Raw genomic sequence first — 20,383 nt, 5'->3', positions numbered from 1 at the left:
TGACTCGTAGCAGGGGAAAATGTCTCGCAGGTATCTGGTTTGACGAACCACGATGCGTGCGTGGTGCATGTGTGTGCGTATCGTGTGAATTTTCGCAGGTGGTGATTTTTCGTGCAGAACGAATATCCGAGATCTGCCGGTGGACGGACGCTAATCGAAACAAGGAGACGCGAGTTCGAGGCGCCGTGATCGCGGGGCGTATCCCAAAATCGTGGCGGAGAAACGGTCCTGCTTTCGTCCAGTAAACTTCGTCGTGCTACGTGCATCGTGTTTTGTCGTGAGAAAATCGTAGTTCTGTAAAAAAGGAAGTGCGAGTGAGGACAAATCGAAGGGGTTGAATATCAGTTAATCGAGGGAAGTTGATTTGACATGACGACCACCGAGCTGACTCACCTTCCTGAACGATGTCGAATCACTTTGTAACGGATTTTGAAAAATTCTATTGTTAAACAATAATCAGTGAATAATCTTCAAACAGCAACTAACAAATCTTATTTATTATCGTCAAACGTCTCACTGTGAATCACTGCCAATGTGTAACTCAGCCGACGATTCTTACGTACAAAAGCTAGGTTATCTACAACTCGGGGATGAATCCACCGACGCCGGCGGTGCATCGGGTAGCGGCAGGGTCACGGGATCACGACCTGAGGCTCAGGTACCCGTGTCGAGGAATGTCATAAGCAGAACAGATACCAGAGGACCTGGTAGACCAGTTGGTGCTATTGAAAGTTTCATTGAGAGCAATGCTGACACTTGCAGGCAGTCAGCAGCTGATTACAAGCTATATGAACGTGAAAATATAATAGCTGCATCAAGATTTCCCACACCAAAACCAGTAGAGCAAATTAGTGCTCAGCAACAACAAAATCAAAACCGTATGAGTCATCAGCAAGCACCAGTATATGAAAATATTGATTATTATCCCCAACAAAATCAACCTCATCCTCCATATTATCATCCAGTGGAATCTAGGAAGAGCCCTAAGAGTAGTCCTAGGGGATCTTTAGCAGGTGAATCCTATGAACCTACTTTTAGAAAAGCACAACCACAGGTTCCTACTGGGAATCGATATCAATCTGCATCACCAGCAAAAGAATTACCTCCATATGAGGCACCTCCTGTGTATGAAAATATTCAGGAGGTGCATTTCCCAGAAAACACACAAAATAAACCAGGCCCTCAGGTTCCACCAAATTATTATCATCCAGCAACAATTAATGGCGGTGATTATGTTGTTATGACAGGAAAAGTGGGACAAGCACAAAATCAAAGAGGTATGACACAAAATTTATCGTACACACAACAAAGAGGAAGCAATATACGTGGCCAAAGTTATGATGGCTCTAGTTTACAACGCTGTGTTGATTCATCCACATCAAGGTACTTACAAGGATCTTCTTCATCTTTAGATCATCAAGCTGGTAGAAGTGCTTATGTTCCACCATCTGAATTACAAACACCCACCAGAAATTTTAATTATAATTCTGAGCAACAACAACAACAACATTCTCCCAGATCTGGACTTCCTTATCATAGTGAGTCACCACCGATACGCTTACCTCCAGAACCACATCATTATCGTGGATCTCTGGATAGTTCAATGAGTGGACAGCATGGATTTAGAGCTTCAAATCATATAGAAACTGTACAACAGTCTCAATACCGTCAGGATAGTCCCCAAAGTTACAAATCTTACATGGAATCACCAGCAAGAAGTACAAATACAAATATTACTGGAGAGGCTCAGGCCAGAAACTCACCTGTCTATGGTGTGAGGCAAGGAGAGCAATCTGCTTGCCGCAATTCTCCCTGTTATTCTCCAAGTAGAATGTTACCACCAAATGAGAGAAACTATCATCATCAAGAAACTAGATCAGAATTTCCTGTCAGAAATTCTCCAATATATTCCTCGAACAGATCATCAGAACACTTAAGATTAAGTAATTTACAGAATGATAGAAGTTTTGTTCAGGATTCAACTGATCCTTCTGATACATCAAAACAATCACCTATGTATTCACCTAGCCGTAGTGATTCTTCCAGAACCGTAGCCAATAATAATAGTACAAGAGGTTCTCCAAAAGTAAGTCCAACTCACAACCAAGTATCGTCCGATACAGTCGCACAAAATGTGATTAATTCGCCAAGACACGTGTCACCATCTTCCGCAAACAATACTATCGGAAGTCCTCTACGTGGTCAGGTACAAACACCAGTGACCACTGGTGCACCAAACATCGCAGAATCTGATTCAAATGTTCATGGGCCTAGAATCACCAGTCTCCCTCCAGGGGTGACCAGTGGTGTAGCCGGCCCAGTCTTTTTAAATGCCGGTGTACCCGTATTGCAAAGGCCACCCGAACCTGAACTTGAAGAAAGAAAGTCAGTCAGTCCACCGATCAAACCGACATCCGGCAAGGGACTACTACCCTACAATGTTATACCACCTAGACCTTCCGTAAGGAACTGGTTTATACAATTAAAAAAAGATGTATTAACCATTAGCGTTTAATTCTATTTTGTGCTTTTTCCTCTTTGTAAAACCTGTTCACAATGTAACGCTGTAATCGCACGTTAATTGGGTTACGGGAACGCATCGTTGCTTTCGATTTGTTTTGGATGAATGCCAAGTATGCTGATCCATTTGCATGCTGATTTCATATAAAAGGTATGACTACTAACACTAACGATTATACAATTTATCGTGATGATTTTTTATAGAAATTGACGACGAAGAATAATAAAGTATGAATTTTTTGTTATGCTTTTCATAATCGATGCTTGTTAGGATACAAAAAAGCTGGTGATGATTATATTTAAGCGATGATGTCACAAATGTCAGTTATTATCGCTGATATTTTATATAATGGCTGACCTGTGTAACGATAAGATTAGCAATTTATTTAGATGCAAATGTTATTTCAAATAGCCCGATAAATATTTCCTCTTATTTACTAAAAACATATATCGGGATGACATCGACTTCAACAATTTTCAATATTGTGTGAAAAAAACGCGTATCGCTCGCAATACCTTATGATTCGTGACGAGTTTTTTCTTCGAACTCGCGCTGAATCACACGTTGTAAATCGTCAGCTCCTGACAAGCGCTGTATAGTTACCGTGCAATATTTTATTCATACAAGATGCGTACGCATCCTCTCTAAGCATGTAATATACCCTCTGTGTCTCGAACTTTTCATTTTTTTGTCACGAATGTTATTGTAACCGCATGCAAATTTATGTGTCCCTATGACGAAATCCCATCCCAATCTATGGCACTATTTGTCAGTACCGATCACAACGCGGAATGTGATTTATTTCTTGTAGGGGCCCACCGAAGCAGAGAGGAAAATAGAAGAATTGACAAGACAACTCGAAGAGGAGATGGAGAAGCAAGAAGAAGAAGGGGAATACTTCGGTAAGAAACAACGATCGAACAATACTCGTAAAACAGTCGTCGAGCATCCAGGAGGATATTTTTTATTCTGTAAATTTGTCTATGCAATAGCTTCCCATTGTTTTTATTGACACAATGTTTACATAATTTTACCGTACCAAACTCTGTTTTCCTAACAATGTTTGTATAATATTCTTAAACAGATTAAGATGTGACAATTTGGCATAATTCCGTCATTAGAGGAGTTAATTTCCGACACGTTCCGATCCATAATTTGCACCGATTCTGAGAAGGAATAAAAAGCAGCAGGGTACCGTGCCAATTCCCACGGCACAAGTTCCCCCTTGGTAGACCGGTTTTGGAAAATGGAGTCAAGTTTCAGTGTGTCGCGAAACTTTTTAACCCGGCGTTTCGTTGACATTCACTCTCTGCCCATTCGTTTCCACCTACGTGTCTTCGCACCTACGTGAGGCATACAAGTGTGCATGTTACATGCATTTGTTAGGTGAACGCAGACACGCACTATCTCTTCCTTGTATTGCACGTGTATGTCCGAACACTGTAAGGTGGTATTCACATTGGACACTTTCTTCGACGTCTATTGTGTTTTTTAATTAAGTATTCGCTGTTTCGATGAAGATTACTTCACAGACAGGAAGGTAGAAGCTTCGAAGAATAGGCGTCCAAAAATATCGATGAAGTACAATTAGACAAGAGATTTGTAGTGTTATTTTATTCTAGTTCAAAGCTCAAAATTTGTAAGATATTTATGTTAGAAATCTAACGTCATGTTTGTCACTCTAATAGTTTTGTAAATGACCGGTGCGGTTACACAACTATGAAACACTTATCAATGCAGATAAATACGTATTCGATGCAAATAGCTTTCAGGCATGTCTATATTTGGCTGCGCATTTTTTTCGAACCAGTATTTTCCAATAATTCATACGATAATGATGTTGTAGATTTTATTTAAACATAGCCTAACCGTAGTAAAAGAGGAACTGAAAAATCCGCGCGCGCGGATAGGAACTTCAGTCGAGCAAGCCAATCTCAGCCGAGAGGTAGCTGGCGTTTAGGTGAGCTTAGTTTGTTTCTCTTCGTTTTTGTGTACGAGTTCTATTCTTCGTGTAACGTCCTGTACACGGCAAACTGCCGTGGCCAGGTCGCGCTCGCCGCGGTAAGTAATCTTGTTATAGATAGACTAGTCCGACTCGTTGGTGGATTCTAGTTCGAGCGAGACTGGCCTAGTGAAACTGAACCGTTGAATCGAAACTACAAGTGTCACGAACGGCGAATGAGAGATAAAGGATTCCTGTGAAGGGAATGGCAGGGCCTGTGTTACCTATTGATAGTTGTGAGTTTCTTCCGTAGTTCCTCTGGATCGTGTCATTAGTCCGTATTTCTTCTGACAGTTATTGACCCTGAAGAGCGGATCTTATTGTCGACTATCGACGAGGGTATTTTTAAACTTTGCCCAATGCGACTAAACTATAGAGTTATGGTTGACAAGGCATTTTCATGACTTTAAAAATAGTTCCAAATGTTTGACGCTACTGCTATGAGAAAAGATTATTTTTTAAATGTATTCTGTTACAATATTATAAAGGATACGTTGATGCTTTTCGACAGGTATTTGTCACACATGCGGTGAAAAAGTAACGGGGGCGGGTCAGGCCTGCCAAGCTATGGGCAACCTTTATCACACAAATTGCTTCATATGCTGTTCCTGTGGAAGAGCGTTACGCGGTAAAGCGTTCTATAATGTTCACGGAAGAGTATACTGCGAGGAAGATTATCTGGTACGTAAGACAATAATTGCAATAGACGAGTGATATGATGACGTAGCTCATAGAACATTTTATCTGTAGTACTCTGGCTTCCAACAAACTGCTGAGAAGTGCGCAATCTGCGGTCACCTCATTATGGAAATGGTAATTAAATTGATAATGACAAAACGATTTACGTTGAGGTTTTAATTTATTCTATATTTTCTTACTTGTAGATATTACAAGCTATGGGGAAATCCTACCATCCAGGGTGCTTTAGATGTTGCGTTTGTAACGAATGTCTTGATGGTGTTCCCTTCACGGTTGACGTTGACAATAAAATTTACTGTGTTAACGATTACCATAGGATGTTCGCGCCAAAGTGTGCTTCCTGTGGGAAGGGAATCACTCCAGTTGAGGTAAGTAGTTATATTTTCAAATGAGTGATTTTTGTAAAAATAACAGACATAATTTTGATTGATACGATTTATTTCTCAGGGTACAGAGGAAACCGTAAGAGTTGTTTCCATGGACAAAGATTTCCATGTAGATTGTTACGTTTGCGAGGATTGTGGTATGCAACTGACCGACGAACCGGACAAACGATGCTACCCACTCGATGGTAGGCTTATGTGTCGTGCGTGCCACATCCAACGCATATCCCACACGCAACCCAGGGCTCCACAGCCAGTATCAGCTAGTTATCAATTTATGGGATAAGTCAAATTAAATATATTAAGTTGAATGTTTAAAATTGAATTGCATGTCGGTCATCCGGCAATGAACATCGTTAAGAATTGACTGAACAAATCGATCTATCACTAACGTAAAGCTTACACGTGTCTATCCGTTAACGAAGTAGAAATTTATAGAAAAAATACAATTATCGATATTTACAATATAATTAATCAATGTTTACAGAAGTAATATAGCTTTATTGTTCCTCTAAAATGTGAGAGGTTTGACGTGATCTAGCAAGACTGGATATTTGCAAAATCGAAATATCTACACTGCCTTTTGGGATCATCTAGAATCTAGATTATATAGTCAGGGCGACGTTTGATCTTTTTTTAGCAATGTATATTATTCCGTTTTTATGAGAAATAATTTCCCATTGACAGCTATTACTATAGGTTAGTAGTATATTTAATATATGTGGTCTTATTTATTTTATCCAAGTATTCGCGTTAAGATATACGCGAATACAGTGGTCTCGTTAGGGCGAACGAGTTGCGCAGGCAACTGTGATATATTAGCATAATAGCTACATTGCTGTTAAGCAATGATTCCTTATTTTAGTTCATGTATATATGTTTGATATCTATAATTATGTATATTAATATTATATCACCATACATTATATATAATATAAGAACAATCCTGCTGTCAATGTATATCGACTTTCTTATAATTAATAATTCTGGGCGCATTTCGACGTGGTGATTTATGATAATTATAGTGTATTATTATTGTACTTGACGTATCGCGTTTGCTAACAGTATTTATTATGACAATACACCATATATTGGTTACTAGTATCAAAACTTCATACAAGACTCTTGACTTTCGTGAATATTACTCAGGAATTCTAATACGATCGTAACAACCTTATCGTTGAAAAATTATGTGAATGTTAATGTTTAAATCAATGAATGGTACTAAATAAGGTTCGGTGCATTGAAGACAAATAATTTTAGTTTACTACAATGCACAATTTGTGCTGCCAAAAAAGCTTCCCTATATCTGACTAATTAATCAATATTTCTGCGTGTAAATAAGGTAGGCTGAAGATAAACTACGAGTATTGTAGGTGAAAAGTACAATGTTATTTAAGTATATGTGCGGTATATAAGACAAAACATCTGTTCAATAAAGAAGGGTATATCTGAGCATCTGTTTTCATGTCAATTAATTTTTTTAAAGATTTCAAGGTGGGGTAGGTATATGTAGCAGTTCATATAATATTACATATAAGATTTTTCTTTTATCATAACACAATAACGTTTACACATTTACAAGTGATAATATACATCCTTTTCATCAATCGGGCTTTTAGATTGAATCTCTTATCCAGGTGATCAATTAGCTTTGTCCCATATGTTTCTGCTATGTTTTTGGAGGTTCTGTCTGTCGTTCTATTTTGAATCCTGTTTTTGGAGTCATTGTTGTCGTTTTACTTGATTCTGTTGTCTATAACATAGAAAAAATTATACAGAACATATTATAAATTTGAGGACAATGCACTAAAAACCTAGGAAAGCAAATTAAAAAAAGACTAAACATTTAGAGAATTCTGAATTCAGTAGAAAATAGACCTACACACAGTATCATATGCAGACTACATCAAGAAGGCATGTAACAAATAATGTAGTTGTCAATTTTAGTTAAATGTCTTCACAGTTTACTATCAAGTAAAGGAATGATTTAGTGTAGTTATACCTTGTATACCATTTGTGATTGTTTACCAAATGACAAAGGTTTTACTAGCCCTGCCTTGCTAAGCTGTCTAATAGCCATTGTTGTACACCCTATACATTATATACACATATATATATCATTAATTTTTCACATGATCAACAATTTTGAGAATTGTTTTTGCTTAATTACCTATAGTGACAGTATATCTAAGAGGCGTAAATATTTTATAAAGGAGATATGCTAAGGCCCAGTTTCCAACAGTAGAATCTTTTGCTTTGTCTATATACTTCTTACTAAAATGCATGAGCTCCATGAGGTGTGAAATATCCACTCCACTGAAAGAATAGACATTGCAAAGTATTGTGATCACATGTAATTTTACATGTAATTTATTATATAAATACTATTCGACAGTGCTTACTTTTTGATTGTTACATAGAATATGAGAATCCATCCTATAGAGGTAACTAAATGAACTGGCACTAAAATATGCCAGTAATCCTTGGTCATTTGTTTCATTTTCGCGAACACTGAAAGTTTTTTCATCGGTTCTATTTTCGGGGCATCTCCTTTACTAGCATTCAAGTTACAATAACGCATGACCAGGATATTCTTACCGAATTTATGCCTATATGGCATTTCATATGTTTTAATATGATTGAGAAACGGGACATAATTGCATGACAGGTTTCTGTAATGTGGATGCCTTTCTGAAATCGACAACGTCGCGATTGTAATTGTAAACGATTGGTAAAGTAATCTTACACGTTAACCTACCGAAAAATTTCAATCTCCAACGCCTTGAATCGGTATATCGTGTAAGACGTGTCGTCTCTAAGAAATTTTTTGTCACCAATATGGGACTGAATCCTAAAGTAGTTGCGAATCTTATGCCCCGGCAAAAAGACACATCCATTTTCGAAAAAGCGATTGTAGCTATTTCTAACCAAGAAACTGTGCTTTCAAGTTGTACTGTGAAATAGTTACAGTCCGGAGTTTGTCGAGTTGTACGTCTTCGATAGGTAAATTGGACAGAACTTACCGAAAGATTACTTAGTTCTGCCGGCGTTGGCCTACGCAATGTTTATAAAAATTACGTAAATGTAGTAACAAAAACTCACATGTTTCTCATATCGTTTACTGTAAAAGACTAGTTTGATGATCGAAACGTAACGAATAACAGCAGAGACATCTATCGAATTCTTTATCGTTAATATGCATATAGGCGGAGGTTACATCTGAAAAGATATTTTGGTAGGAAACTTCATAGACAATTGTCGGTTATTATTTTTAAACTAACAACATAAAGCAACAAGATCATTTTAAGCATAGTTATAAATAAATTTAATGTAAAATACTAGTGGTACAATATGTAGATAAATGTGACACTTCTTTTGGCATCAATTGCATAGTACAGTTACAAGATACAGGTAAATATCTTATTATGTAGTTCAAAGATCTCATAGAGTATTTACATAATCTCTAATTTGTGTTATATATACAATGATATATTATCTTGTCTTTTTGCTATTAACATATTGAGATTTGCATACTAATCAAAGCCAGTGGGATGAATAACTGTGAGGTGATTTTTCGAGCGCCATTTTGGTACCAGTGGAAAAACAACGCTGAAATAAATTCGAGAAGATCTATAGTTGTGATGTATTATTAGTATATTTCGCAACTAATATTCTATAGAATCTAGTCTCTTCTTATTTTTACCTGTGTCATCGCGATTTGTGATCCAACCAACAACAGGTTCCATTTCATTTTGTCGTTTTAGCCATTTATTTAGGGGCTCGAAATATCTTAATATAGCACTAGCATCCATCCTGTTTGTTCTACCTCTTGTCATTTGTCGTACCACATCTTTCCAAGATCTGGACGAACCAATTGATAGCACATCGCTGAAAAAATAAGAAATGAAGGGAGAATATATTTTCTATACTTTTTTTCTATTATCATTTGTTTACACATACGATAATAATCTCCCAGCTTCTCTTGATCTATAAAAATCACAAGTATGTAAATCACCAGTGTGGCCTGCTATTTCACATAAAGATTCGAACAATTGAAATTGCAAGACAACACCAACAAAATATCTAAAAATAAGATCATATAAATATTAGTATTTATTACATTGGTATATTAATATCTATTATTTAATAAATAAATTTAATAAAAAATTTCTAATTTCTAAAATTAATTTCTTTAATTTCTAATTTAATAAAAGCTCTTTTATACTTGGCATAAAGAGCGTCAGCTGGGATATGATACTTCGATCCAGGATCAAAATCTCTTTCAGATCGTGGTACTGGAGGCACAATTCCTTGATACTGCAATCTTAATTCCCACCATTTATTTGTCATATCCGTAACACCCTCGTTGAATACACGCCACCTCCACTTTTAACATAAAAGGACAGAGATGTATTCACAGTTTCAAAAAGACATCGCACTTGCAAATAAAATATTATAAAACCTCATCAACTATGTACGCAAATGGCATGTAGGCAACTTTACGAAGTGCCATTAACATCAAGAAATTGATATCGCTTCCATAATCATCCGTAGAATTATCATGTAATTCGAGTTTACTTAAATGTTGAGGGGTGAACACGGAAAGCTCAATGGCGTCACTGACTGCTTCGAAAAATCCTAATTTACACAAGATTGGTATTTACTGAATCATTCAACTTTTATTATCACAATGATAATTCTTTTTGTTACCTGGAATTGCCTCGTTTCGAAATAATAATGGTTGATCGCTATATTGTAAGAAGTATTGCAATCGAGCGATCTCATGGTGTGTTGATAGTAAATCTTCCATCGTAACCCTCGTACACTGCTTAATGCTATAAAATTAATCGATTAAATAAATTAAATCATGCTTTATCAATAATGATAAATACCTGTAATTCATCCTATTGCAAAAATCCCAAGCACTGGGAGTACACTTGACTTCCCTGTCGATAGGCTTCTCAAACATCGAGAATCTCCAGAATTCAGGTGGCATTGGCTTCATTCCAAGAGAAGTAAAGAATTCCTCTGCTATTTGGAACATCCTGGAATATTTTCTTTCTTAATATCATAATATATCAATTAATATTAATCATTTAAGCATTATTATCGTAATATTACCTCAACGGTGTGAATCTTCGAATCATCATTTCCAAAGTGACGTCTAATTTTTTACTTGCTGGAAATGGCTGTACTAGGTCGAAGAGATCTTCCCAATTTTGTGCCCACATATTTCCTAAAATATGCGCCGGAATTGGTCCATCCCTTCTTATTTTATCGCCATATCTTTCGAATAATTTCGTTCTTACATAAGTAAAGAGATTTTTGTACAAATGCGTGATCGCTGACATTACGTCTGCTGTGTTCTGTCGAAAGTATTCGTCTTCAAACAATTCTCTCATTTGATCACCTGCATCCTCAAACCCTAAGTCGGAAGATACTTTTAAAATATGGATTCTCTTCTAAGAAAATTTTCAATGCAATTACGTATAATTTTATTCACCATTTAGTCTAGCAGCTTGATTTGCTAGTTGAATGTATCTCATGTATTTATTTTTAAGTTGAGGCCCAGTAGCTTCATGCCAAGCATGCCAATAATATAATAATTCATCATAGTCCTTAGATTTTGCCATTATTTTATTCACATCTAAGAAATATGCATTTATTTATTTGATATTTACAATTTGTTGATTATTACGTGGACGAGTAAACTAACCATGGTCTAAATTCAGGTCACAATTTGCTCCTATCGTTCTGTAAGGACACACCCTTGTTCGCACATATATTTCCTTCATTTCGAGAATCAGACTGTGCAACTGAAAATCATTAATATTTCCGTCGTTTTGAGTTTTCACGAGATAATATTCTAATATTTACCTCATTAAATTTGTCATCTGTCAAAGAATTTCGTCCCCTGATAGCGATCATCTTGAGTTCCCTTTTAGCGAAGGGATCTCCTATTCGACTCCAAGCGAAACTGACAGCCTTGCGCCACGAAATTCGGTCAAATTTCAACTTCAAAGTCTGTTCTTCTATCTGATAAAGCAAAAATAATGAAATTTCTGACAAATTATTTCTGACAATTGAATATTTTTAGAAAAGATTTTTTTTGGGAAGATCTGTGTACCATTTTTCGACGATTTTCTTCAGTAACATTTGTTGCAAAATTCCATTGCGCTGTCATTACTCTCGTGCACATTGCAGAAGCTTCACTGTCATATTCTCGAAGAAATTGTACAGCATCCCCTAAATTCACGTTCATACCCTAAATTCAATTTAAAAGGAGATGAAACAAAACTTTAATATATACATCGAAGCAAAATCATGTTCTTTCTTCTGTAACCAAACTGCAGTATAATAAAATTTGCAATGCTACTTCATACTTTTAACCGTGAAAATGGTTACAAAGAACATTCCTACTGACCCAGATAGCGTGATCATATGATTCAAGGCCTAATTAGAATTTTAAATGCAGCTTTGATCTAATATTCCCCAGGGGATAACAAGTCTCCCTCCAACCGTGTCAAGTAGGCTTCTATCAAAGTGTATCATCGCCAAAATACCGTTAATGTGATTTATAAACAACAATGAAGTAGAAAACACCGAAATCATAATTCATTTCCTTACCTCTAAATACTTGCTACAGCTTCTCTGCATAAGGGAACAAATAATCACTATACCAATCAATTTCCTGAGAATCCTCATTTTTGTCATAGTTAAAGTGGAGCCAAAAATAAGACAAATAAAGTGCAAGTGTCGTTGATCTCTTTCGAAATCGTTTTTCATTCTCACGGGAAATAAAATGCGGTTAGAAAGTCAGGATGTTGATCAATCGGCTCTTCATGCACCACTGAGCATATTATTCTTGCCATTTCACTGTCTGCCTTTTATGCTTCAAAAAATTGTCTTTTACACGATACTAATAAAAATGAAAAATTCTTTTTCACGATGATTCATTGACACAACAAGCGTAATCTTTCACTTCCTTTTATGATTGAAACACTGTTAGAAACTTTCGATTCCATTGTAAAACGCAATCTTCGATACCATCGTCCCATATAAGGAAAGTTCATTAGGTTCGATAAAGAGGCTTTTGAAGTTTTTAATAAGGAATTACTTAAATTATTTGCAGGAAGAATTTCGATAAGTACTGTTTGCCAATTAGCAGTTGATCGAACATTCGGTACGTCGATGTTGTCGTCGCAAAACTGAATCACCACAGAAAGAGAGACAGGTCTTCCGGACGGATATTCCACGGGCGAAAAGAGGAAGGGACAGGCATCGTCGGTGCGTGAAGCGTGACCACCCGACATACCGTAGCACACGCCAAAATCCTCCTATCTTCAACCCGATTCATATTTCTTAATGCATTTACAAGAATGCACGAATACAGCTTAGAATGAACGGAGAAGCGGAAGATTTTTCTTTTTATGGGACAGAGTTGCTAATTTCTCTTTTCAGCTAAATTTTTTTTTGTATCATATATTTTACATTTACAGTAACACTATCGAAAAATTTATAAATCCACCTTGCATCCCATAGTTGAAAAACAAATTTTAATAATAAAGTTTTCGTTTTATTTGAAAATCACTTATTATATATCTTTCGTGAAAGATTTAAAAAATATGCTGTCTTTGAAATTAGAAAATTGGTTACTTTAAAATATAAAGGTTGAGTGTAAATTTCTTGGACTTGAAACGATTTCAAAAATTAGTTATTAAAAATTGCCGAACGATGCTTTCGGTTCGTTGAGTATCTAAACAATTTTTTTCAAACAATTTGTGTTTTATGGAAAGTACTGGTGTCATGGAAAGTGGATGATCGTTCCATGTTTCCTTCGTCTTCTAAACAAGCACCGTAACTCCAATTATCCGGTGGCGTAACCAGTGACTATATGGGACCGCCGTAATTTTTTTACAGATATAATTGCATCCACGTCTCCTAGCGAAGATCTCTGCGTTCGACCAGTGGAAACAATTTTAAGGTCCTCGAGCGAGGTGATGAGAAAAGTAGGTAAAAAATTTAAAAAGTTATTGGGTATCTCGTGTCCGATATTTTCTTCCCCCTTGTACTAAAGTAATATATCAAACCAATAGATGAGTGTCAAATTAGATAAAATTGTACCGTGACTTACTGTCTTCCCCTGGCTTCATCGTCCATATGAGATTTCTTTCTAGTCTGAGACTGTTTTTTATACTCCTCAAATATTATCTTCTCGATATTCCTACGTCTCTGCAGTAATTTATAAGTTTTGTCTAATTCCTCGCATTCTACTTGTATGTGGACAAATTCTAAAATATCTGGTGCCTAAAGATAATATCTTTTATTACAAACAATCTCATTAATCTATTTATTTTATCATAGAATCTTATCAATGAACAAAAGTGAAAATTTACGATATGATTATCCATGAAACTCAATAAATTTTGCAATTTCTTGTTCAGCCGTTTCACTTTAACTTCAACGACCCGCTGCTCGATCTTTAACTCTTTAATCTGATCCTGTTTCGTTATAATTTCGCTCTTCACCTCATTCAATTTACGCAACAGATCTTCCAGTTTCTGTTTGTGTTGCGTCAGTTTCAGATGGTAGTACCCTGTTACGAATACAATGTACGGACCTAATCTTATACAAGATCTTACACTCGTTCAAGATCGATCACCTGCGATCCTCTTCATATCTATCACGTACAGGTTCTTTTCTTCGAGCATCTTTGCGTAATCCTGGTTCTCGATGCTTAATTTCTCGAAGTCAACGGCGTGAAGTAACTCGCCTAGTTCCTTCCTCTGAGCAAGCTGCTGTCTAGCCTTTCTGATCAGCATTCTCAATGTAGCGCTCTTCAATCTTAGCCTCTCTAGTATCGTGTTCGCCGATCTCAGCCATTCTTCGATGAATCTTCGCGAGAAGTCGCGCGTGAAAAATGCATTCACAATACGGTGGTAGATTCTGAAACACGTGCAATCACCTGATCACTCGTTCGGCAGGAATCTTCCCTGTTATAGAGTCCACGCCCTCTACAACCACTTCCGATTCGAACTCTGCCGTCGATTCATGCGCCTCGCTGATCCGAATTTCGATTTCCTCGATCTTTGCCCTCATGGTTGCTTTCTTCTTTCGCACGAACACTTGCATCTGTTCCAGTTTCCGTTTCATCTCCTCCACTTCCTTTCTTGCCATAAACATCCGATGCGCTATTGTGATTCTGATGGGATGAAAGTGTGGTTCGATAAAGAATTTTTATGATGTTTAAGACATTCGAGACCGGAGTAGTTTGATAAGATTGTTCAAAGCGGCCGAGTGGTTTCTCCAGTTATAGTTAATTCTAGTAGTGAAATATTCATCTTTCATTTGATCTTAGAACCGATGGATAGTTTATACTTTGGACACCTTATTCTACAATCAATTTTTTAATAACCCTTTCAGTTGCAATTCGAGATTTGGCTGATAACTAAATCTTTATAAATTCCACAATTCATTTTTCAGTGATTTTTTTTACTTGAAATCTAAGGATTTACCGATAAAATAAATATCTTTGCAAATTTTCTACTTTACAGTTAATTTTCCAATGACATTTTTCAGATGGTCCTGAAATTTTTTAGATAACCCGGTCATTGAGTACTCAATCCTTGTGGAGAGCTACAGCATGATTATATATATATAGATCACCGGCCTCGAATGAATTTACTTGATATTCTGACTTCGGGCTATCGCCTGTAGTTCCCATTGTCATGATGCTTGTTGTTCCTAATCGATTTACGGACGGCATGCTGACAATGCTAGGTGTACTAACAACACTATGTCTGCCAGGGTCATGGAAATTTATTACGCTTTCTCGGAAGCTCATACGCGATGATCTTGGTAATAAGTGTGCTGTAACTTTTCTTGTAATTTTTGCTCTGTCCAGGACATTCTTGATGGCTTGATAAGAATTTTGGACGATTGATGAATTTTCTTTATGAACTCAGTTCGAAATTTAATTTAAGTTAACAAAGATTTATAGAGATACTACTCTTTACTTTTGAGACTGTGAGGATCTTGTCGGCTCAGGTACCGCTCATACATGTCGTTTTCTAGGGTCAACATCCAGATTTCTTGCAAGAGGTCACTGTGCATTTGATGCAAGTCATCAAGATTCATAACTATAATCGAAGATTAAGAGAGTTGTAATCGTTCAGATTAAAAGTGGAGAACGTTGGCTGACATGCACCATCGAAACTTATGTCATCGTCGTGTCTCTGGATCATTCGGGATCCGATACTGAATATACTCTCCCGCATCGACATTGTGATCAACAATTCATTTATTAAATAAATAACAAGAATGTAGGATGAGGATCTGAGGTTAGAATTTTTCTCTTTCTTTCGTGGCCTGAATCGAACTCAAGAAGGAAATTCTTTTTTCTTTTGCTATGTTCAAACGTTTAATTGTAAAATTTGAATACGGTGATTTTAATGCACGGTCATTCGTATGTACAAAGTGTAACAAAGTTCTGTGGTGCGTGAAACAACAAAAACATAGTGTAGAAATAATCCATCATATATTGTGCTACATGTCTGCATCTTCATCGAGAAGCGTTTCCTTTCCGATTTCTATCTCGTCGATGCATAAAGAGTATGTTATTCCAATATTTTTCTGACCAGAACTGTAAGTTCTAATCGATGCTGGGAGATCTCCTACCGTAAATAAGATTTCTGCACCGTCATCGGTAAATTCATTCTAGAATGGAATGTTCAATTATGATTTGTTTCAATTATAAGACAATTCATTCTTTTTACCTCAGTCTCGGTCTGTTGGCCATTCACCCAAACGTTTTGAGTTTGTTTATCTGCAAAAGAAATATTATTATTTTCATCTTTTTATCAGATAGAAAGATTGCAATTAGCAGAATAGTTACCTAGAACTATTCTATATTCTTCGTTTCTAACATTAGCCAACCAGGTTTCCAAGATTTTCGACTGAGATCGCACAAAGCTTTTGTAAGGTTTCCCATTCACCCATAACGAGTAAGAATATTTCAAACCTACATATATTTTATCGCATAATAAATATTTAATTTACATAAGTAGCTTGTTATTTTGAAATATGCTCACCTCGGATTGGATCGATTCTAATTACGAATTTATTATCGTTGAAAGTGAAAACTTCGTCTCCAACTAAATGAAACATCCAATCTCTGTAAATTATCTTTTCGCCATCAACCTTCACCAATCGACGACCCGTTGCCGTACCATGTTCGAATTCTATCACGTGATTTCCATCGCTTAAGGGAACGCTCCATTTTGCAGTTGGTTCCTCCAACGATTCCAAAGTGTGCAAACTTCTGAAAAAGTTTTTTTACTCAGGGTTATTTTAGTACCATTCTAAGGATATTTAAGATTATCTAAAGATTATTTTACAGTCATTCAAAGTCTGATTGAAAGTATGATATTAAAAATATGTAGTTTCAAAATTATATACCACAAAATCCGCACAATCTATCTGATTGTCCAATGATATAATTTTAATGATATAATGTGAAATGCACTGGATTACACAAAGGTTTATAGATTAATTAAATGAACGAATTAAGTTATATCATGTCAGGATAAAGATACAATCCTAGTTTAGTACACATGATATTATTGATCTAATTTCTGTTCCCCTGTAATGCCTATCATAGTATGTAATGTAGAGTCTAAATCGTAGACTATTAGTTAATGTGTTCTTTAGATAAAAAAAAGATAAAAACTATTACTGTGTATTATTTTGTTTATATACATGGAGAAATCTTTTTAAAAACATAAAATATTCTTAGTTCTTACTTACTTTAACAGCATAGCAGCCATGTTTTCTTGATACTTGCTCTACCTTCACCTGTACTGGTCTCTTTATTGATCGAATTTCCTACGACTATTTCACGGATCGATAATCCAGCTATTCTACGTCATAGTATGTTGCATCGCAACAAAACTCTAACCAAATTTAATTTTCAAATAAACATGTTCAAAGAAATGAAATAGAACTGTGAACAATTAGTACACAACAATTTATTTATTATCTGTAATTCTTACATATTATATTCTTTTATTATTCTATACACTATCTTACAATAGACATGATAAACAATTTCCAAATTATAATTTTAGATATCGTAAACTTAATTATATTGTACTAGAAAATAAAATTATTGAGTAATAGGAGGTAACAATTTTCCCGAACACGGTCCAAATCCGATTCTATACCCATCACCAAGGCAGTAACCTACAAAACAATGTTCAACTGTCAATAATTTTGTAGCTATGTACAGCTTCTATTATTTAAACGAAAATAGCGAACGTACCGCGTATAATCACTTCGTCACCATCTTGCAGAAACTTCCGGTTAGTCCCATCTTTTAACGGTATAGGTCGAGTGCCTTTCCAAGAGAGCTCGAGCATGGAACCATAGGAATCATCAGCCTGAAATATACGACGATTCGATGGAACAGTGTACCTTGGACATCGACGATTTAATTGGCAGATAATGAATAAGAATTTAGGACGCACCTCGCCACTTATCGTACCGGAAGCCATTAAGTCACCCGGATTGATATTGCATCCGGTTACGGTGTGGTGAGCTAATTGTTGTCGGGGTGTCCAGTACTGGTATTTATAGTTACTGCGACAGACAGTAGTAACGATACCATTTGGAGCTAGAAATTATAAAATAAAGGAAGAGACGCATGCAAAGATTGCAAATGCAATGTTTTAAAATATCATTATGAAATAAAAATCTCGTAAATTCAGCTTACTTTTAATGTCAACTTCTAATTTAATATCAAAGTTACAAGGTTCGCTATGCTGTAGATAGGGAAATGGGGTTGGATCTTGTGGCACATTAGGTACTTTGAAAGGCTGTAAAGCCTCCATGGTGACTACCCATGGAGAAATTGTGGTTCCGAAATTTTTTGCTCCGAAAGGTCCCAGTGGAACGTATTCCCATTTTTGAATGTCTCTTGCTGTAATTATTTTTTCGATTAATCATGTTTTTTCTACTTCATTTTAGTATCCTCTTCTATGTGAAGATCATAAAAAGAAATTATAAGATTTATGAAGAATTACCACTCCAGTCGTTCATAGCGACCATTCCAAAGATATGGTCATAAGCTTTGGATGCTGAAACGGAGTCACCTAAATTTGTAGGAGGTCCAACAAAGAAGGCTACTTCCAATTCGAAGTCCATTAATCTAGAAGGACCGAACGCTGGAGGCGCACCCTCTACAGGAAGTGTCTGACCATGAGGTCTCCTTATCGGCGTGCCAGAAACGACGACTGAACTTGCTCTTCCATGGTAAGCAACTGGCAAATGTTTCCTGCAGGTGTACCAGATCTATTACGATTCTTTGGAATATTTTTTATTTTTATAAATGCAGTTAAAGATATGTAATCCTTTAAATATTTTAACGAATGCTTATATTTTCTGTATCTTTAACTTTTGGATTTCTTATAAATGTGATTAATTTAAAAACAATTAATTACCAATTTGGCATCAGAGCATTTTCCTTTCCACGGAACATTGTGCCTACATTTGTAGCGTGATGAATGGAAGAATAAAAATCTGTATAATCACCAATTTTTGCCGGTAGATGCATCGTTGCTTCATTCTGTTTTACAAATACCCTGAAAAGTGGAGTAGTTTGTAAAATATGTGATTTGTTCGTTTTTATTGGAAGAGAAACAGAGCAATTTTTATTTTACTTCGAACGAGTATTTGGTTCTTGTAGTGTAGGATTACTGGTTGATAACAAATCTTGAAGTTTGGTTCTGGCCTCCAGCCAACTAGGTCTTCCCAAGGCCATAAAATCATTGAGGCAATCATGATGAAATACATCTTGATTATTTCTTAGCAATGGTCCATCGAACAGATGTGAAATAGCGGATAGATCTAAAATTTCGTTGCCTATTGCTACTCCTATTCTCTTTTTAGGCTGCAAGATTTGAAACTTATCGTAGTACAGTATGTTATCAACATTCGATAATATAGTTTGGCAGTAGGTACAATTAATAATTCAAATATAAAAGAAGTGTAATAACGTTTTATCAGTTCTTCACGAAACCAGTACATAACTTTTTTAAACAATTTAGATGATCAATTTCAATGAAAATTAATTAGAAAAATATTATACAAGTTTAATCGTTGTGTGATATGTAACAAGTTGTTGGAAGTGTATAAAAATAGACAGATTTAAAAAAATTCAAACTGAAAATGTAAAAAATCGATCTAATCGTTAAAATACTATCTTACTGCTATTCACAAATACGTTTGGAAATACGCGCCTTCAATTCTACCTGTTATTATCCAAACCACATGTAGATGGCACTTTACTTAACTAACGCTCCGATGTTTTACTTATATCGATGAAACAATTGTTTTTGAATGACAACCATATTATATTAATTTTGTATTATATCAATTGTTTGCAACAATCGTTATCATGATAAATAATATCAATAAAAAAACTTTTCTTCTATACCCACATAACCTACAAACTTTCTTCTAACTTTGCTATCGTTCTAATTTATATCTATGCCTATGATGTACTAGAACATGTCACTTACGTTGCTTTTTGTAGAAAAGACACCGTAAGGGAGATTTTCAATTGGAAAATCACAGTTTAGAGGATACTCCACGAAAGACTTCATGATCACGATTGCTTTGAACGACTGAGTCAAAACATCACTTCAAAATGTAGATATATGATAACGCGTAGAAACTTGTCAAGGTCGACCGGCCACCATAAGATAATTTATTCACCTG

General features: G+C 35.9%; 6 protein-coding genes across 9 annotated transcripts; 1 reads left to right on the top strand and 5 right to left on the bottom strand.

Moving 5' to 3' along the window:
- The first annotated feature begins 20 nt into the window (after positions 1-20).
- LOC100644496 (LIM domain-containing protein jub) lies at positions 21-7,061 on the top strand. Its single transcript, XM_003399976.4, has 6 exons — positions 21-2,461; positions 3,333-3,423; positions 5,035-5,204; positions 5,274-5,336; positions 5,408-5,590; positions 5,670-7,061. Exons 1-6 carry the CDS (start codon positions 533-535, stop codon positions 5,889-5,891), a joined length of 2,658 nt encoding a protein of 885 aa, XP_003400024.2. The 5' UTR covers positions 21-532; the 3' UTR covers positions 5,892-7,061.
- A 74-nt stretch (positions 7,062-7,135) lies between these two features.
- On the bottom strand, positions 7,136-8,786 carry LOC105666381 (protein FAM210A). 3 transcript variants are annotated; one of them, XM_048411607.1, is made up of 7 exons: positions 8,632-8,786; positions 8,367-8,561; positions 8,011-8,299; positions 7,779-7,924; positions 7,611-7,699; positions 7,491-7,509; positions 7,136-7,361 (listed from the first exon to the last, which is right to left on the bottom strand). In XM_048411607.1, exons 2-7 carry the CDS (start codon positions 8,503-8,505, stop codon positions 7,345-7,347), a joined length of 699 nt encoding a protein of 232 aa, XP_048267564.1. In that variant the 5' UTR covers positions 8,506-8,561; positions 8,632-8,786; the 3' UTR covers positions 7,136-7,344. The 3 variants fall into 3 exon arrangements, with proteins under 3 accessions (XP_048267564.1, XP_012170745.1, XP_012170742.1); XM_012315355.3 differs by lacking the exon at positions 7,491-7,509 and having other exon boundaries at positions 8,011-8,119; positions 8,207-8,299; XM_012315352.3 differs by lacking the exon at positions 7,491-7,509.
- A 124-nt stretch (positions 8,787-8,910) lies between these two features.
- LOC100648879 (angiotensin-converting enzyme) lies at positions 8,911-12,883 on the bottom strand. Its single transcript, XM_020866309.2, has 13 exons — positions 12,236-12,883; positions 11,736-11,873; positions 11,486-11,644; positions 11,325-11,424; positions 11,112-11,255; positions 10,730-11,033; positions 10,501-10,653; positions 10,319-10,443; positions 10,071-10,246; positions 9,834-9,994; positions 9,569-9,691; positions 9,312-9,496; positions 8,911-9,217 (listed from the first exon to the last, which is right to left on the bottom strand). Exons 1-13 carry the CDS (start codon positions 12,392-12,394, stop codon positions 9,120-9,122), a joined length of 2,025 nt encoding a protein of 674 aa, XP_020721968.2. The 5' UTR covers positions 12,395-12,883; the 3' UTR covers positions 8,911-9,119.
- An 855-nt stretch (positions 12,884-13,738) lies between these two features.
- On the bottom strand, positions 13,739-15,785 carry LOC100648996 (coiled-coil domain-containing protein 113). Its single transcript, XM_048411526.1, has 7 exons — positions 15,618-15,785; positions 15,294-15,504; positions 15,156-15,193; positions 14,574-14,810; positions 14,259-14,503; positions 14,005-14,204; positions 13,739-13,915 (listed from the first exon to the last, which is right to left on the bottom strand). Exons 1-7 carry the CDS (start codon positions 15,743-15,745, stop codon positions 13,739-13,741), a joined length of 1,236 nt encoding a protein of 411 aa, XP_048267483.1. The 5' UTR covers positions 15,746-15,785.
- Positions 15,786-15,860: 75 nt separating this feature from the next.
- LOC100644693 (fas apoptotic inhibitory molecule 1) lies at positions 15,861-17,461 on the bottom strand. The gene is made up of 5 exons (XM_003399977.4): positions 17,414-17,461; positions 16,699-16,928; positions 16,503-16,628; positions 16,384-16,433; positions 15,861-16,324 (listed from the first exon to the last, which is right to left on the bottom strand). The coding sequence occupies exons 1-5, from the start codon at positions 17,431-17,433 to the stop codon at positions 16,154-16,156; spliced, it is 597 nt and encodes a 198-aa protein (XP_003400025.1). The 5' UTR covers positions 17,434-17,461; the 3' UTR covers positions 15,861-16,153.
- Positions 17,462-17,619: 158 nt separating this feature from the next.
- On the bottom strand, positions 17,620-20,341 carry LOC100644819 (fumarylacetoacetase). Of its 2 annotated transcripts, none has more exons than XM_003399978.3 (8): positions 20,185-20,341; positions 19,324-19,553; positions 19,105-19,245; positions 18,688-18,938; positions 18,378-18,584; positions 18,133-18,278; positions 17,928-18,045; positions 17,620-17,848 (listed from the first exon to the last, which is right to left on the bottom strand). In XM_003399978.3, the coding sequence occupies exons 1-8, from the start codon at positions 20,266-20,268 to the stop codon at positions 17,772-17,774; spliced, it is 1,254 nt and encodes a 417-aa protein (XP_003400026.1). In that variant the 5' UTR covers positions 20,269-20,341; the 3' UTR covers positions 17,620-17,771. The 2 variants fall into 2 exon arrangements, with proteins under 2 accessions (XP_003400026.1, XP_012170747.1); XM_012315357.3 differs by having other exon boundaries at positions 19,324-19,510; positions 20,185-20,304.
- Between the last annotated feature and the right edge of the window lie 42 nt (positions 20,342-20,383).

The sequence above is a fragment of the Bombus terrestris genome, chromosome 13 (genome assembly GCF_910591885.1).
Source record: "Bombus terrestris chromosome 13, iyBomTerr1.2, whole genome shotgun sequence".
NCBI lineage: Eukaryota > Metazoa > Arthropoda > Insecta > Hymenoptera > Apidae > Bombus > Bombus terrestris.
The sequence above is the reverse complement of the archived record's forward strand: the minus strand, read 5'-3'. Positions and strand labels throughout refer to the sequence as shown.

What these genes read in the sequence shown, in the direction of transcription:
- LOC100644496 (XM_003399976.4), top strand. Translation starts at nt 533, where the DNA reads ATGTGTAACTCAGCCGACGATTCTTACGTACAAAAGCTAGGTTATCTA. An exon ending in TTATACCACCTAGACCTTCC is followed by an intron (nt 2,462 to 3,332) that starts GTAAGGAACTGG and finishes TATTTCTTGTAG; the next exon opens with GGGCCCACCGAAGCAGAGAG. An exon ending in AGAAGAAGGGGAATACTTCG is followed by an intron (nt 3,424 to 5,034) that starts GTAAGAAACAAC and finishes GCTTTTCGACAG; the next exon opens with GTATTTGTCACACATGCGGT.
- LOC105666381 (XM_012315352.3), bottom strand. Translation starts at nt 8,505, where the DNA reads ATGGATGTGTCTTTTTGCCGGGGCATAAGATTCGCAACTACTTTAGGA. An exon ending in TTGGAGATTGAAATTTTTCG is followed by an intron (nt 8,300 to 8,366) that starts GTAGGTTAACGT and finishes TGTCGATTTCAG; the next exon opens with AAAGGCATCCACATTACAGA. An exon ending in AATCACAAATGGTATACAAG is followed by an intron (nt 7,362 to 7,610) that starts GTATAACTACAC and finishes TCTATGTTATAG; the next exon opens with ACAACAGAATCAAGTAAAAC.
- LOC100648879 (XM_020866309.2), bottom strand. Translation starts at nt 12,394, where the DNA reads ATGAAAAACGATTTCGAAAGAGATCAACGACACTTGCACTTTATTTGT. An exon ending in GCTGTAGCAAGTATTTAGAG is followed by an intron (nt 11,874 to 12,235) that starts GTAAGGAAATGA and finishes AATTGAATTTAG; the next exon opens with GGTATGAACGTGAATTTAGG. An exon ending in TGCAATAGGATGAATTACAG is followed by an intron (nt 10,444 to 10,500) that starts GTATTTATCATT and finishes TTAATTTTATAG; the next exon opens with CATTAAGCAGTGTACGAGGG.
- LOC100648996 (XM_048411526.1), bottom strand. Translation starts at nt 15,745, where the DNA reads ATGAATCTTGATGACTTGCATCAAATGCACAGTGACCTCTTGCAAGAA. An exon ending in CACAGTCTCAAAAGTAAAGA is followed by an intron (nt 15,505 to 15,617) that starts GTAGTATCTCTA and finishes TGTCCTGGACAG; the next exon opens with AGCAAAAATTACAAGAAAAG. An exon ending in GATCGCAGGTGATCGATCTT is followed by an intron (nt 14,205 to 14,258) that starts GAACGAGTGTAA and finishes TATTCGTAACAG; the next exon opens with GGTACTACCATCTGAAACTG.
- LOC100644693 (XM_003399977.4), bottom strand. Translation starts at nt 17,433, where the DNA reads ATGGCTGCTATGCTGTTAAA. An exon ending in AGAATATAGAATAGTTCTAG is followed by an intron (nt 16,434 to 16,502) that starts GTAACTATTCTG and finishes TTTCTTTTGCAG; the next exon opens with ATAAACAAACTCAAAACGTT. An exon ending in GCCAACAGACCGAGACTGAG is followed by an intron (nt 16,325 to 16,383) that starts GTAAAAAGAATG and finishes ATTCCATTCTAG; the next exon opens with AATGAATTTACCGATGACGG.
- LOC100644819 (XM_003399978.3), bottom strand. Translation starts at nt 20,268, where the DNA reads ATGAAGTCTTTCGTGGAGTATCCTCTAAACTGTGATTTTCCAATTGAA. An exon ending in GAACCAAATACTCGTTCGAA is followed by an intron (nt 19,246 to 19,323) that starts GTAAAATAAAAA and finishes TCCACTTTTCAG; the next exon opens with GGTATTTGTAAAACAGAATG. An exon ending in CCGGTACGATAAGTGGCGAG is followed by an intron (nt 18,046 to 18,132) that starts GTGCGTCCTAAA and finishes CGTATATTTCAG; the next exon opens with GCTGATGATTCCTATGGTTC.